This window comes from Lutra lutra, chromosome 13 (assembly GCF_902655055.1).
Source record: "Lutra lutra chromosome 13, mLutLut1.2, whole genome shotgun sequence".
Lineage (NCBI taxonomy): Eukaryota > Metazoa > Chordata > Mammalia > Carnivora > Mustelidae > Lutra > Lutra lutra.
This window is the reverse complement of record NC_062290.1, coordinates 31,164,791-31,179,493: the sequence shown is the minus strand read 5'-3', so window position 1 is coordinate 31,179,493 and position 14,703 is coordinate 31,164,791. Positions and strand designations below refer to the sequence as shown.

The window sequence follows — 14,703 nt, the reverse complement described above, 5'->3', positions numbered from 1 at the left end:
TATACTGTAATATAATGTGTATGTTTGTATTGAGACTATTAAGTAATTTAGGGGAAAGAGTTGTTACTGTATTGCTTTTCTCTGTAAGGGAGAGTCATTGCAAATTTTTTCATGGATAAAACAATACTTTTTCTGTAGGAAATTCGGAAAAAGAACAGGGGGAAACGAAAACCAGCCACGGCTCCAGCACCAATATATATAACAAAATCCGGATCATACTCACACTGTATCTTAATTTTTTTTCACTTGAGACTAACACGGTTAAACAGATTTAGAAAATACTTTAAATGGATGCTTCATATTCGTATTGTGTCCGAATATTTTTCAACCATCCCAGTGCTTTCCTGAGGCGAAATCTAAGGCCTTTAAAGAAACACCTGGCCTGTTTTTAGGCTTACCTTTAAATCCAGAACCGTTTTGGAAAGCCCATTTTAGATGAGATGCCAGCACTGGCGCAAGGCCGGCACCCAGCGGGTCTGGACCCAACCTGACCGAGCACAGGAAGTCCCGGCCCACCACCCTGCCTCCCCTACCCGGACTGTCCCTCTCTGGCCAGAGCGCCCCCTAGCGGCGGCGGCGAGAGCAGCTGAGTGCGCGGCTGTGGGAGGGCCCTCGCGTCGCTTGGCAGATCCCCACCGAGCCTGTCTCTTCTGACAAGTCCTTTTAATGGCTTTGGGAGCTGCTTGTTTTACGAGGCTGGCATCCGCCTCTCCCGCGCTTTGCTGCAGGTCCCGACTTCAAGTGCGGAATTGCTGCGGGGCCTGGCCTGCAGCTGCAGAATACCGGGCAGGGGCTCAGCCAGAGCAGCTGGGGCTGGTCTGCGTCCCACTCCCTCGCTGCTCCGTTTGGGGAAGTTTGAGAAGTTTTGAACTTCCGGGGTTGGCTGGCCCCGTCTGCCCCGTGGAGGGTGACCGAGGGGTGTCGCTGTGCCCTGCCCTTGGGCGCGGCTCTTTAAACTTTCTGTTTTTTTAAACTTTGGGGGTGTGGTCGCGACGCCTCCTCTCTCAGCGGCTGGTTGTTCCCTAGCCACCCGGTCCTCCCCTCCGCCCCGCCTTCTAGATGCTTTGGAGTCATGAGCCGGGAGGGCGCAGGAACCCCTCTGGTGGTGGAGGTGATCAAAGGTGAGTGGGGTGGCGCGGGGCCTGCCTGTCCTGGGAGCTGCTGTGACAGCCGTATTTAGGGGGTGTCAGGCCGTGCCGGGGGAGGCGAGGAGGCGCCTATTGCCGGCCAAGAGCCGCCCTTCAACTTCGCGGCCCGGCCGATGCGTCTCACGGGCGTGGGTGGCCTCCCGGGACTCCTCGTCCCCAGGCGTGGTCTTGCTTTGGGGTGAATCCGCACAGATGTGTGCAGTTGCGAACCTGGTGTCCTTCCACCCCTGGCTGGCAGAGGAGTTACCCCTACTCACCCAGGGGAGCAGAATCCTAGGTCACTCTGTGCACAGGGATCAAGGGTCATTTGTGGTTAGCAAGGAATCAGCTCCGTCATCTGTTTGAGTGTTTGTGGTTACAAGACATTTCAGTTGAGGAGTTTGCAAGGAAATAAACACGGCAATTGTGTGAGTTGAACTGCAGACAAAAATTGTTTAAATTACCATTTGGTGAATGGGTGCCAGCTGGCGTTGTTTTTTTTTTTTTTTTTTTTAACTATTTTGAAGGCTGTACTTGATTTTGCTACAATCTGAGTGTAAATAAGTATTCTATTAGCACTATTTAGTACCACCAGTAGGTATTGCAGGTGACTGCTTCGCCGTGGATTTTTAGGCAACTTTTTGGGGGTGAGGCAAGGGAGGTAGGGTGGAGCCTCTGAGCATTACTGCTCCTTACCATTCTTGCTAAACGTCACAGCAGCCTGACTGCATTTATGCAACACAAGTTCATCTCACTCATCTTGGAGAAACCTCTCATTGCTTCTGTTATAATGGTAATTTGTCTAATTGTAAAAATAACTACAAAAGTAGTGATCCCTAAGAATAGTTGAATAAACTTATGGTTTGTCTTGTTGTTTGTGTTCTACAGAAGTAAACGTAAATTTTGTAGCTATTTTGACGGCATTCTTTAGCTTCTACTTAAAAAAATAGTTTCCTATTGAAACGATTTTTTAGGATGGCTTGAAAACCTTCTGAAACAGAGCGCAAGATCTGCCCATCCAATGCATGCTGCTGTTTGCTGAAATTTCTTAGCCCCGGGGGAACCAAAGTTTTGTAATGAGAGGTTCCTCTAGAAACCTAGCCATAATGCTGTGAAAAATTACTTATTGCTATTGAGATTTATGGTTTTAACAATTTCTCCTTTAAAAATGTTGCTTATTTATTGTTACCCACCAAAATAGCAGAACACTTTGAAATTACCCATTGGCACCCTTACCATGCATGAAAAAAATAAAAATTTGACTTCATCTGAAAAGAGTTGCATCATGATATGTGAAACTTTTTTTAATAACCTGAAGGAAGGAACATTGCAATTTTTCCATTTCAGATCGCCTTTGTTTTGCCATTCTCTACAGCAGACCAAAGAGTTCATCAAATGTACATTATTTCAGCATAGATAATGAACTTGAATATGAGAAGTAAGTACTGCTTTTTTAAACGGTTGTTAGTAACTTTTTTTTATTTTGAAGAATCTAAAGGTATGTTTGTAAATAGAATAGCCTTGGAAAATTACAAATCTGTTGATTGATAATTGCCAAGTACTTTTTTCTTGGTAGTATAACCCTTGGTCCTAAAGTAGACCTTTAGGACAAATATCAAAATGCAGGAACATTCCTAAATTTAACAAGTTATATTTGAAATCTAGCAGCTTAAAGTACACATGAGATATAAACTAGTATAGTTATAAGTAAAATGTGGGAAAATGTGTGGAAAAAAAGCTTTTTTATTCAGATATTGTTGAGGCTGGATTTAAGCACTGTAGCCCTTGTTATATTTTTTAGTAGGCATTCCTTACCAGAATACCACTAGTTTACCACTAGTACGGCAGTATCATTAACATTGTTAACTGATAACAATTTGGTATATGTGTTCTTGTCGTAGTTAGATGTTGTAGTTCCAAAAAGGCATTTATAAAATTTAGAGGATCTGGAATGTATATGTATGTTTTTGTTTTTCATTTTTAAAGCTTCTACGCAGATTTTGGACCACTCAATTTGGCAATGGTTTACAGATACTGTTGCAAGATAAATAAGAAATTAAAGGTAAAATCTTTTTTACTTAAAATTTGACTTAGGTAATCACTGTTAGCCCAATTCTGGGGAGGGAAAAGAAAGGAAAACCTACCTCTCTTTTTTATTTAAAAAAAAAAAAAAGTTGTTTTTCACTGCAGTGTTGTTTGGGACATACATGTGATTTTTGTTTTATATAATCATAGTGTATATATGTTTCTTGTTCAGAGTTTTGACTGAATGGTTTAAGATTGATTGGGTCATTTTGTTCTGGTTTAGATTGGTAATGCTCAGATACTTGAAAAGCCAAAGTAGAAATTGGTTAATAAAGTGAGACCTCTTGCTGTCTGATCTAATGGAACTGAAACCTAACAAGAGAAATTTCCCTTGCTTTGGTTATTGTTCTTTCTGCCTTTACTTTGAAAGAGTGCTTTATTACTTTATAAAGAATATTGGCTCATCTTACTTCCATTCTATCTTTAATCTCCCATGATACTTGTACTCCTTGTGATTCTTTACCCCCACCTTTATATATACCATTAAGGAGCAAGGAAAGCAGGGGCAAACAGCCTCTCTTTAAGACTGTGTATGAGAGTTGCAAAAGTGTATTTCTGTTACTTTGAACTCAGACCCCATTCCTTTATTTAAAAAAACTTCTAAGTTATGGTCACATCAATAAAAAGTGTTTATGTACTGCTTAGCAAGTCCAAATTAGTCACTGTAAATTCTCAAGTAGAAAATACTGGATTTAAGGGTAGGTATTTCTTAAAAAACAGCTTTAGCCAATTGATTACTTATCATCCTAATACACAGAAAGAAATAAAATTTCTTTTTTTTTTTTAAGATTTTATTAATTTATTTGACAGAAAGGCAGTGAGGGAGGGAACACAAGCAGGGGGAGTGGGAGAGGGAGAAGCAGTCTTCCCGCTGACCAGGGAGCCCCATGTGGGACTTGATCCCAGGACTCTGGGATCATGACCTGAGCTGCAGGCAGATGGTTAACGACTGAGCCACCCAGGCGCCTAAAATTTATTTTCAGTTAAAAATTAAATTGTATTGCAAATTTATGAGTGAGTAAGGCAGATTTTTTTTTTTTCCTTGAGCCTCAAACCTAAAATTCCCCATTGTAAATGTTAGAAGCACCTGTTAAAGGAGTTACTAATTTGCAAAATGGAAGTTGTAGCATTGCCTTTTCTTTTTTGTATTATATGTGTTTGCCCTACAGATTTACATAGAGATGGAGACTCTTCTCTCTGGACTTTATTTTTCTCTTGAATAGGAATATAAATGTTTATGGTCTTGTATATTTATGGCCACACCCTCCTTTTTTCCACTTGCTAATGGCTGGTCTTTTGTTCATTCAGGGCTGGGAAACTAAAAATAATTTCCTCCCTGAGGCCACCCCCCTTGTGTTTCTTTGCTTTAATTTTGAAAGACTTTTTTTTTTTCCTTTCCTGTACTCCACCTTTTATCCTTTGACTCAACCAAGAATATATTGACATATCGGTCCTTTTTTTCTCTTTTTTCTTCTTTTAACTTTTTATCATTTACCAAAACAACTTCTTTCAGGGTGTTGACCACCCAACCTGATGGAAACATTACTGCCTATTCAATTAGTGACAAAAGTGTGTTGAGAGTTTGAATTAAAGTGTCTTGTGCTTGTGTTCCTCTGTGGCTGGTTGGGTTTTGGTTTTATTATTATTTTTTTTAATCAACTTGGATCTCGTACTCTTTGTAAACAACTAAAGGAAAATAATGTACACGTTCATCATTGACTCACAGAAATCAAGAAATGTGTGCTTTTTGAACTGAATATATCCTTTCCCTTATGCTTACCTGAATCTGTTTCTGCTCACGTTAGTGAAATACAGGTGAGGAGGTGCTAACTATAATCATGTGCTTTTTTTGGGTTTTTAAATTCCATACACTTTCTATTTAACTTTTTATTGAAGTGTAATGTATGTCCAGAAATAGATATGGATCTTGAGGGCACAGTTCCATGAATTTTCACAAACTGAATATATGTAGGTAATCATCTTGGTTATCAAATCAAGAACATTAACACCACCAAGAGCCCACTTTTGCTCTGTTATCTCTGCTCTACCCTCCCCCTACCCTCTTATCCCACTCATCATCTTGATTTCTAACAGAATGAATTATTTCTGCCTGTTTTAATATACCCTTTTAATTATAATCGTTTTGGGAATTGATTTAGAACCAAAAATAAGAGAAGGAAAGCAAAGTCTCCTACTGCCTTTTCCACCATCTTGTGTATTCTTTCAGAGCTTATACTTCAAGTCCCTCCCTACTCCTTAACTGTACTTTCATCCTAATCTAAAAACATGTCTTTTATGGGAATGTACATGGTATTTTGGGATATCAAAGTTAATCATTTTAAAGATCTTGCTAAGGTGAATGACTATACATTGTAAGGTTTGAAATTTGTCTTCATCACAAAAGGAAGTTATAGAAAACTTGAAATTAAAGAGAAAATACTAACACCTGTTTATCTTTATGTAGTCCATCACAATGATGAGGAAGAAAATTATTCATTTTACTGGCTCTGATCAGAGAAAACAAGCGAATGCTGCTTTCCTTATTGGATGTTATATGGTAAGTATTTAACTGATTTCCTAACATATTAGTGAAAATGCATACAACAGTGGTACTTTAAATTGCAGTTGGAATTTGGGAATTTCTTTTTCTAAGATAATATCTTGATTTCTTTCCAGAAAGAACATGTTTTGCTTTTAAAGATTTGATCAACAGGGAAGGCTGTGCATATTTAGAGGGACAGGGTATATGGAAGATTTCTGTACCTTTTACTTAGCTTTGCTATTCTGAACCTAAAACTGCTCTTTAAAAAGCCTATTTTTTTTAAAAAACTGACTAACAGTATGTGTTACGGCACTTAAGGTTAGAAGATAATGCCCCCAAAGCTGTGTTTTTATAAACCCATGATCCATTTAGTGAAGTTGTGAAAGTGGAGTCAGGACCAATAATTGATTTTTTTTCTAGAAAAACATCAAAGTGCTTCACATGAGGTAAGAGTGCTTTATAATTTGAATATAGTCCATTTTTTCCTAACTAAGGTGTGACTGTTAGGTTTATTCTCATGGATTCTCTCCATTCTCATGAAAACATCTAGCATGAGAACATAGTCAGTGTTGTAGGACAAGTTTTACATACTATATAGGTTACATAAGACACTCAGAGGTCTTTCTTTTTTTTTTTTTTAAGTTTTTATTATTTATTTGTCAGAGACAACGTGCACAAGCAGGGCGAGCGGCAGGCAGAGGGAGAATCAGACTTCCTGCTGAGCAAGGAGCTCAAAGAGGGACTTCATCCCAGGACCCTGGGATCATGATCTGAGCTGAAGGCAGTTGCTTAGCTGAGCCACCCAGGCGTCCCGAGGTTTATTTGAATCATTGGAAAATACAGTTTGGAAAAGCCAGTATTTACACAAGAGTTATAAATTTCATTTATTTACAAGGATCATGGAAGATTTTGTTTTTAGAGTCACATTTTATCATTGCCTAGTACATTCATCTGCAGGGGTACCTTAGCAACAGTTTTTCCAGAGTAGGCTGAGGGCTCCTCCAGAATAGTGCCCCTTATCTTTTTGTTTGTTGGTGTGGAAGCTAGCTATCCTATTCACTGGAGAAGAAGAGTGAGTGGATGTGTCTTCTGCTGCCATCCACAATAAGGGGATTGTTTTTGAAGTTCTTTAGCTAAGTTTTTTCTTCCCCCAACTTGCTACTTGCCTCTGTCATGCCTTCCTCCTTTTGGAAATTATTTTCTGGTATATAGTTTAATAATTTGGAATATACAGTGATTAAACCAGAAGTTGGTGGTACTGGCTGAAATTGCACCTAAACTTTTCATAATTTCCTTTTCTATGTTTAAGGTAAATCATTAGGAAATGTGATTAAGGCCTTTTTGCTCTTGTTTTCATCTTGTGTTCACAGAAGAAATGTTTCTGGGATAGGGCTAAGTTTTCTTACCATCTCTGAATGTGTGAAAACACTGGTTGTAGATTAGGTCTACTAAAATTTGACTTTTTAAGCTTACCCAGATGTGTTGCTTTTGTTTTTTTTTTTTCCCCTCATCTCTCGTGGTGTTCATTGTGCTTAGCACCAAAAATTCTTAGGGGGAAAAAAAAGCCTATGCGAGTTAAGAAAAAGAGTACGGAGAGGTGGCTCTTTTAACTGGGGCATTTGGTGCTGTTACTTAACCCCATTACTTAGCCATTACCTGGGTCAGAAGCCCTGTGGATTAGAATAAATCACGACAGCTTTATAGAAAAAGGGATGCAGCCAGAATTCTTGGGGTTTATAAAATATTAAAGGGGACCCTGGAGATATGGTCCTTAGTGTGACAGTAAAAGTCTTTACGTTATCAAGGGGGAAATGGCTGAAGGCATTCCATTTAAGAGAACACGCTCCTGACTAGAACACACAGAGTACTGCCTCAGCTGCTCTTGTGTCAGTCATTTATTTGTCTCCGGTCAGATGTTATGTTCCCAAGATGGTGGAGGCAGGGGGCGGGTCTTGGGGAGCCAGACACGGTGACTTCACTGTCAAGAACCCCTAGAGAGGGTGGCTGTGAGTGTGGTGGGAACCAAGGGTTTTGTTAAAAACAAAGTACTTGATAATTTTATAAATAAGGAATCTCTTTTTAAAAATCTTATTGCTGTTGTTTTTTATGGCCAGTGATAAAACAGTGACTCCTTGGCACATTTACTGAAAATTTGTTGTCATATTTGCTCTAAGTTTGGTGTTGTCCTTTTGACTTTGTTTATGGTTGCGTTTTGGCAGGTTGAAGTTTATTTTTCTATATTTAACATATTTAGAGTTAGAAGTCCTTTCATGGTTTTATGGTCTCAGATTAGCACAGGTTTGATTGGTTAGTAAAGTGCCAGGTAAGCAATTTGGACATTCAGTTGAGTTCATTCCTCTGCTGAGTTAGAAGTCAGCTCGGCAGGAGGATTACAGCTCTTGGCTTTAGCAAAAGTGTGCAGCCGTGACTGGTTGGCTAAAATAGAAGCTTGGAGTTGAAATGATGCTAGGTGAGAAAACAGGAGAAAAACTTCTAATAAAAGGAAATTAATTAATTAATAAAGATTTTGTTCATTTATTACAGAGTGTGCAAGAACACGAGTGGAGGGTGGGAGGTGCCGAGGGAGAGGGAGAAACAGGCTTCCTGCTGACCAGGGAGCCCAACTGTGGGCTCTAAGCTCAATTCCAGGACCCTGGGATCATGACCTGAGTCGAAGGCAGACATTTAACCAACTGAGCCACCCAGACGGCCCAAGAAAAAGAAATTTATTAATAGTAGCAAAGGAGTGTCAAGATATAATATAGCTACCTCAAAAGATTAAACATCGAGTGTGAATTTGATGGATTTGAGGTGAGGATTTGATCTGGTTGAAGTCTGTTGAATCCTCTGATTAAAGAATTTTAGAAAGAGTGAGTTTCCTAGAAATTGGTTTGCAGCCTCGATAACCTTTCTGGAGTTGTTGAGGAATTTGGGAAATAGTAATGAATGCTTTTTAGTGATTCATCTGGAAGATGGTGTGGTAATGTTAGAACAAAAAATCTGGAAGAAGAACTGTTGGGAAGGAAATATTCTGAATGGACTGACTCTATATCCATCCTTTTACACTCTGAAAGGAATGCCCTCTCTATCTTCGTGTATTCAGAAGGATCTAATATGGGGTGTAGAGGAGGCTTGAATAAAGTGTCAGTCCTTCTATTTATTTTTTTTGTCTTAAAAACAGAGGAGGTTTGGTTTTGAAAATAGTCAAAATACTCAGCTATTGAAACAGGATTGATATGCCCATGCTCTGTTAGTCCCATTTGTCAGATGGTCAGGTGCTACATGTGGCAGAAATGAGATTATTGGCTTAACTATTCATTTGTCTTTGTGTATTTCCAAGTATTGCACTTTGTGTGGCCTGATAAATGGTTTCAGCAACTATCTGAAATGTTAGGAACTTTGTTAACACACTAGGTGAAAGTAAAAATCTTTTATACACTTACTCACTGTAGAAGAGTCGAAAAATATAGAAGATATCTGAGTTTTTCTTTTTACAAAAAGATAAGTACATCACATAATTTTATAGAGTAGTAAGTTTAACCCGTTGTGATAAGTCGGTGGCAAATACCTAGGCAGATTTGGGGGGTAGTGGTATTTAACCTGTCATTTGAAGTAAGGGTGAAATTTTAAGTGGAAAAGCAAGTGCCTTTCAAAACATATTCTTGATAGTGAAGAGAGTATTTTGAAAATAAAAGCTTGAAACTTTGTTTTGTTATTTTGTTATGAAAAATGTCATGTCAAAACCTGTATTTATACCCTTGAGAAATTTAGGAAACTTGCCTTAAAAAGAACCCTCTTTTGTATTTATAAAAGCAGGACATGTGCATATGTGTGTGTAAAATCCCATCTGTTTTATGTTCACCAGGACAGTTTTATCACTTTTTTTTTTTTTTTCCAGTCAGTGGCCCATTCTTCCATTTTAGTAATACCTGGATTACATTCATATTTCCTCCATTGATTCAAAATGTCCAAAACAGTACCTAATCCAGGACCATACATTGTATGTGATTGTTGTGCCCTTTAGTCTCTCTGACACATGTATGGTCCATTTTTGCTAACACTGATGTATGGAAGAGACCAGACCCCTTATAGAATGTTCCACCTTTTGAATTTCTCTGGTTTCTTCCTTGTGGTATTTTTAAACTTGTTTCTCCATTCTCTGTATGTCTTATGAACTGAAAGTTAAATCTATAGGCTCCTGTATTAGTAGTATATGTTGCATTCTGTTAGAAAACATATAATACCTAAATTACCTTTAAGGATGCTAAAGATGACCACTGGATTCGGTGCTAACCATCAAATTCCTTCAATGTATGGTTTTCTCCTTTATGACTTAATATATTCCATATGGTGTTAATTTTGGAACTATTTGTTCAGTTCCCCATCAACCATGCATCTAGTGTTTTATACAATTAATAGAGGACTTGCCTCAATCAATAATTTTATTATGGCTTCAATATAACCATAATTTCCAGTTATTTTATTCATCCTGCATTTATTAGTTGGCTTTCTTTTATGGGAATTGAGTTTCCTCTCTCCATTTGAGACTGATACCAATTTGGTTATCCTGAAACCAGCTTCCTGCTGAAAAGGCAGAATGAATGATCTTTTCCCTTTAAGGACATAGTTTTCAAAGTCAAGGGTCACATTAATAGCCACAAAACAAAATGTTATAACCCAGTTTAAAATCTAAATAATGTTTCAGTGGATTCTAAACTTATTTGCTAAACATTGCAAAAATGTGTAGCACTTTCCCCTTTAGTTTTTAACAACTACTTTAGTTTTTAACAACATCCCCTTAGCATTTGGGATGTTGAGAATTTACTAACCAAATGTCCATCATTGCTGGATAGGATGAAAGAAAATGAGTGTAATCATTACTGCATTTGCATTTACTTATCACTGGAAAGTATCTTTTTAAGTTACAGTACCCATTAACATCAAGAATTGAAACAGCTGTACATGATTTTTTATTTATATGAAGCCCTTGGAAGATGTCTTGTATGTCTAGTCCACGGTGATAGAAGGCATAGCAGTGGTTGCCTCAGACTTAATGGGGAGGAGGGAGACATTTGGGACTAACTCGGAAGATGCACAAGAGAACCTTTGGGGTGATAGACACCTGGATTGTGTCGTGGTTATATAGCTGTGCACAGTTGTTGAAACCCACTGACCTGTACATTTAAGATGTTTTCATTGATGGTAAATTATACTTCCATAAAGTTTTTTTTTTAACCAACAACAAAAAAATAGCTAAACTCACAACTAGGCTTTTAAATCAAGATACTTAAAAAATGAACCATTAACTTAAATTTATTAATATTTTAGTGAACAGAGGTTCTTTAAAGCACAATTATTCTATATAATCATTTAAGAAATAATTGTCACTTTATCTCTCTCTTACTATGTAATTTTTTACATGTATACTTTGTAACAGAAGTGGTAGTGCATTATTATACTAGTAGGTACAAACGTTAATTTCTAGTTGCAAAACAGCTTTTTGGAAGAGGGCACTGAGATGCCTGCACTTTCAATTTATGTAGACCATCTGGCACAGATTAAGCACTCACTAAATGTCTTTTTCTTTATATTTTTCTGCTTCGTTCCACTATTCTCATATCTTAAATCTACTTTTTATATTAAAAAACAAGAAAGATGCCATTTTATCTTGTTGGTTATCAACTTTGTTCAAATCTTATTGCCCCAGCAATTATATTTTTCTGCAGATACATAGTATTCAGCTCTTCCATAGGTAAATGTACTTTTGAGGGCTAGCCTGGGAAATTAACCACCATTTCTAACATTTTCTTGTGGTTAAAGTGTTCTCAGTGTAAAATAATTGATGCAAGCAAACTCTTGGTATATAGCTTGCAAATTTGCTTTCCTTTAGTGTTCAATAGATTACTTTGGGAGAGCTAATTTTGCTTACATGTAGATTCCTTGTTCAGAATATCACTCTGTAGTATTTTAAAATTCTAAGCAGTTTTTATAACCTTTAGAATGGCTTCCCTTGTAAACATTTACATCGAAAATTATACTAATTAAGTTCTAGGATTTTATTAATTCAGTCTGTGAGTAGAATCCTAAATTGTGTTGAATTTGAGATTACTTCAACAGTCATGCTAAAAGCTCAGGGACTTAATTTGTTATTTAATGAAGACCTTTTGAACTTGTGGTCTACTTTTTCTTAATCTTTTTTTTTAAAACTTAATTAATTAATTAATTAATTTGACAGAGAGGGAGAGAGCATAAGTAGGCAGAGAAGCAGGCAGAGAGAGAGGAGGAAGCAGGAGGAAGCAGGCTCCCCGCTGAGCAGAGAGCCCGATGCAGGGCTCCATCCCAGGACCCTGAGATCATGACCTGAGCCGAAGGCAGAGGCTTACCCCACTGAGCCACCCAGGTGCCCCCGGTCTACTTTTTCTTAAGGGTTTAATTATTTTGAACGCAGAGTAGTCAATGCCGGCTTAAGGCGGCTCCAGAGTGAAGGGATCAGATGAGAGAAGTTAAACCAAAGGGAGCAGAAAGGAGAGGATCTGAAAGCAGTAGGTAAAAATCTAGTTCAGCAAACAGCAGTCTAGATGGGGCGCCAAAGATGGGAGGATAAAATCAGGTGGGACAGCCCAAGTCTTTGTAAACACTCATCACCCAGCAGACACCTTCCTGGGTGTCTGTGACAGGCTGGACAAATAGCAACAAGCTGCTGTAAATAGCAACGAGGAGCTGGTTAGTGCGAGGTGTGCCCAGAAGGGGACGGCATGGGCCAGAGGAAGAGGCCATGTGATGGAGGTAACTGAAGGCATCACAGCTGATCACAGCCTCACTTCCTTTCTTGCTCCCGTGAGCCTGACCACTGGTATTATAGCCGCCTAGACACTTGCAGGGTGATATTAATTTGGGGATAGAGTGAAGGGAAATGGCTCTCTATTATGAGCTTTGATTGTAGATCTTTTAAGCTCTCTGGAATTTTGGATCCTGTCCTAGTTTCAGTACGTGTTTGAGATAGTATGGTTTCTTGTCTATAAATAAGGCCTGAGCAGTAGGCCCTCTTCTATCCAGTAACAAGCAGTGTGATTTTGGGTGACCAGTGACTTTAACAGGTTGAAAAGTAGTGGCCTGCTAGCTCTGTGTAACTGAGTATTTATAAATAGTAGGTTGCTTTTGCCAATGTTTAAACATTAGGAGGTTTCATGCAAAAAAAAAAAAAAAAATCGAGATTTTTGCTTTGTTTTAAAAAAATATCCCTAACACCTGCATAATATAACCATGTACACTAATACCCAGTCCCAATTTCCTCACATTTATTAGCTGTCTGGCCTTGGCAGATACATGATTGCTTTGCCAAACTTGCAGTTTCCCTTCATCTAAATCAAGGATCGTTCTACCAATCTACTATATATATCTACATACCTATATACATAAAAATAACTGAAAAGTTACAACTATTGAAATATAAGGCTATCTGACTTTTTAAAAAATGATTAGGATTTTTTTAAAAAGTGATTTTTTTTTAAGTGATTAGCTTTTTTTTTTTTTTTTTTGGTATTAGTGCAGGAGCTGTGAAAGTGATTTTACTTTATTTATTTTATCATATAAAATTGTTAATTGTATATAGTCTTGTCCCTACTGACCTTTTTTTATTTAGCAGTTGGATCTTTAAGCTTGTTTCTAACTTTCATTGATTCATAAACATTCTGTGTTAATCTGATGAGTGATTTTTTTAAGAAAGATCATTTAAGTCTTGTCATAGGAAAGACTATGTCATCTGGTTGAAGTGAAAATAGTTAATACTGGAAACATTGTGATATTTCTCTGTGAAAATTTTTTGAAAATGGTTTACTGGCTTATCCGGCTGCCACATTTGTTGTGGAATTTAAATACCCTTTGTTATTCTTCATTCTCAGGATGATTTGTGTAATGTTTTGGTTTTTAAAACCTAGAAAGATGGTTTTAAGGCTCTCTGAGTACATAGCTGGAGCTTCAAAATGTTGTATGTAAGAAAAGAAATAAGAAGTATGTGTCTAAATGATTGGGTTTTATTATTTGAGGCCTGAATTGTCAGGATTGAAATTGAATGATCAGGCTATAACTCTGTTCTTTCAGTCCACTGATTTCATTCACCACTGATCAAGCCCCTCCCAGGTTTGGAAATACAGATCAGTAGTCCAAGGTTAGCAGTTGTCACAGGGACTGGGGCAGATGATAATTTTTAAAAATGGAAGTGTGGAAGTCCTAGAAATGGCTATGGTATTATTCAGCAAAAAAGATATTTACACTAGGACTTTAAAAAGCTCTACTGACTTCTCAAGTATTTTTTCCTCAATATTTTATTCATCTTGTGAGATTGCCCTTTGCTTCTTCAGAGAGATTACCTACCTGAGAGAGAGAGAGAGACAGACTACAGGCTTTTCTTCCCGATGCTTTCTAAGCCTTGGGGCCTGTTTACATTTACATCTCTGCACTTGTCATCTATTTGCTTATTTATCTACTTTTAACAAACTGAAGTGATCATTTCCTTATTCACTGTTTATTGTGCTAACCTGTTGCCTTTTTTTTTGCCTGAGAAATTTGCCTGACAATTACCCCACTGGGCTGCAGTCATCTGAAGGCTTGCCTGGGGCTGGAGGCACTGCTAAAACATGGTCCATTCACACCCCTGGCCAGTTAATGCTGGTTATTGGCACGAGGCTTCTGTTCCTTGCCACGTGGACTGCCCAACTGCCCTCATTGAATGAGGTACCTGGAGTGAGGAATCCATGGCAGAAGCCACAGTGTCATTTATGAGTTAGCCTCAGAAGTCATACTCTGCCATTTATGCGTTGTTTACACATGGGTGCCCTAGTCATTGTGGGAGGGGGCTGCCTGGGAGGGTAGAAATACCAGGAGATAAGCATCATGAAGGCTGTTTAAGAAGCTAGCTACCACAGTTGTTTAATATCTCTCTTGTTCCTC

At 38.2% G+C, this 14,703-nt stretch overlaps 1 protein-coding gene across 17 annotated transcripts in view; it reads left to right on the top strand.

Moving 5' to 3' along the window:
• CDC14B (cell division cycle 14B) overlaps positions 1-14,703 on the top strand; it is a 106,974-nt gene that overhangs the window by 49,476 nt on the left and 42,795 nt on the right. For 14 of the 17 annotated variants that reach the window (XM_047699736.1, XM_047699744.1, XM_047699738.1 and 11 more), the window contains 3 exons: positions 2,475-2,565; positions 3,114-3,189; positions 5,677-5,769. In XM_047699736.1, coding sequence (XP_047555692.1) covers positions 2,475-2,565; positions 3,114-3,189; positions 5,677-5,769 — 260 coding nt within the window. Of the gene's footprint in view, positions 1-602; positions 1,122-2,474; positions 2,566-3,113; positions 3,190-5,676; positions 5,770-14,703 lie in introns of those variants that run through there. The other 3 variants (XM_047699730.1, XM_047699743.1, XM_047699742.1) reach the window with 3 other exon arrangements.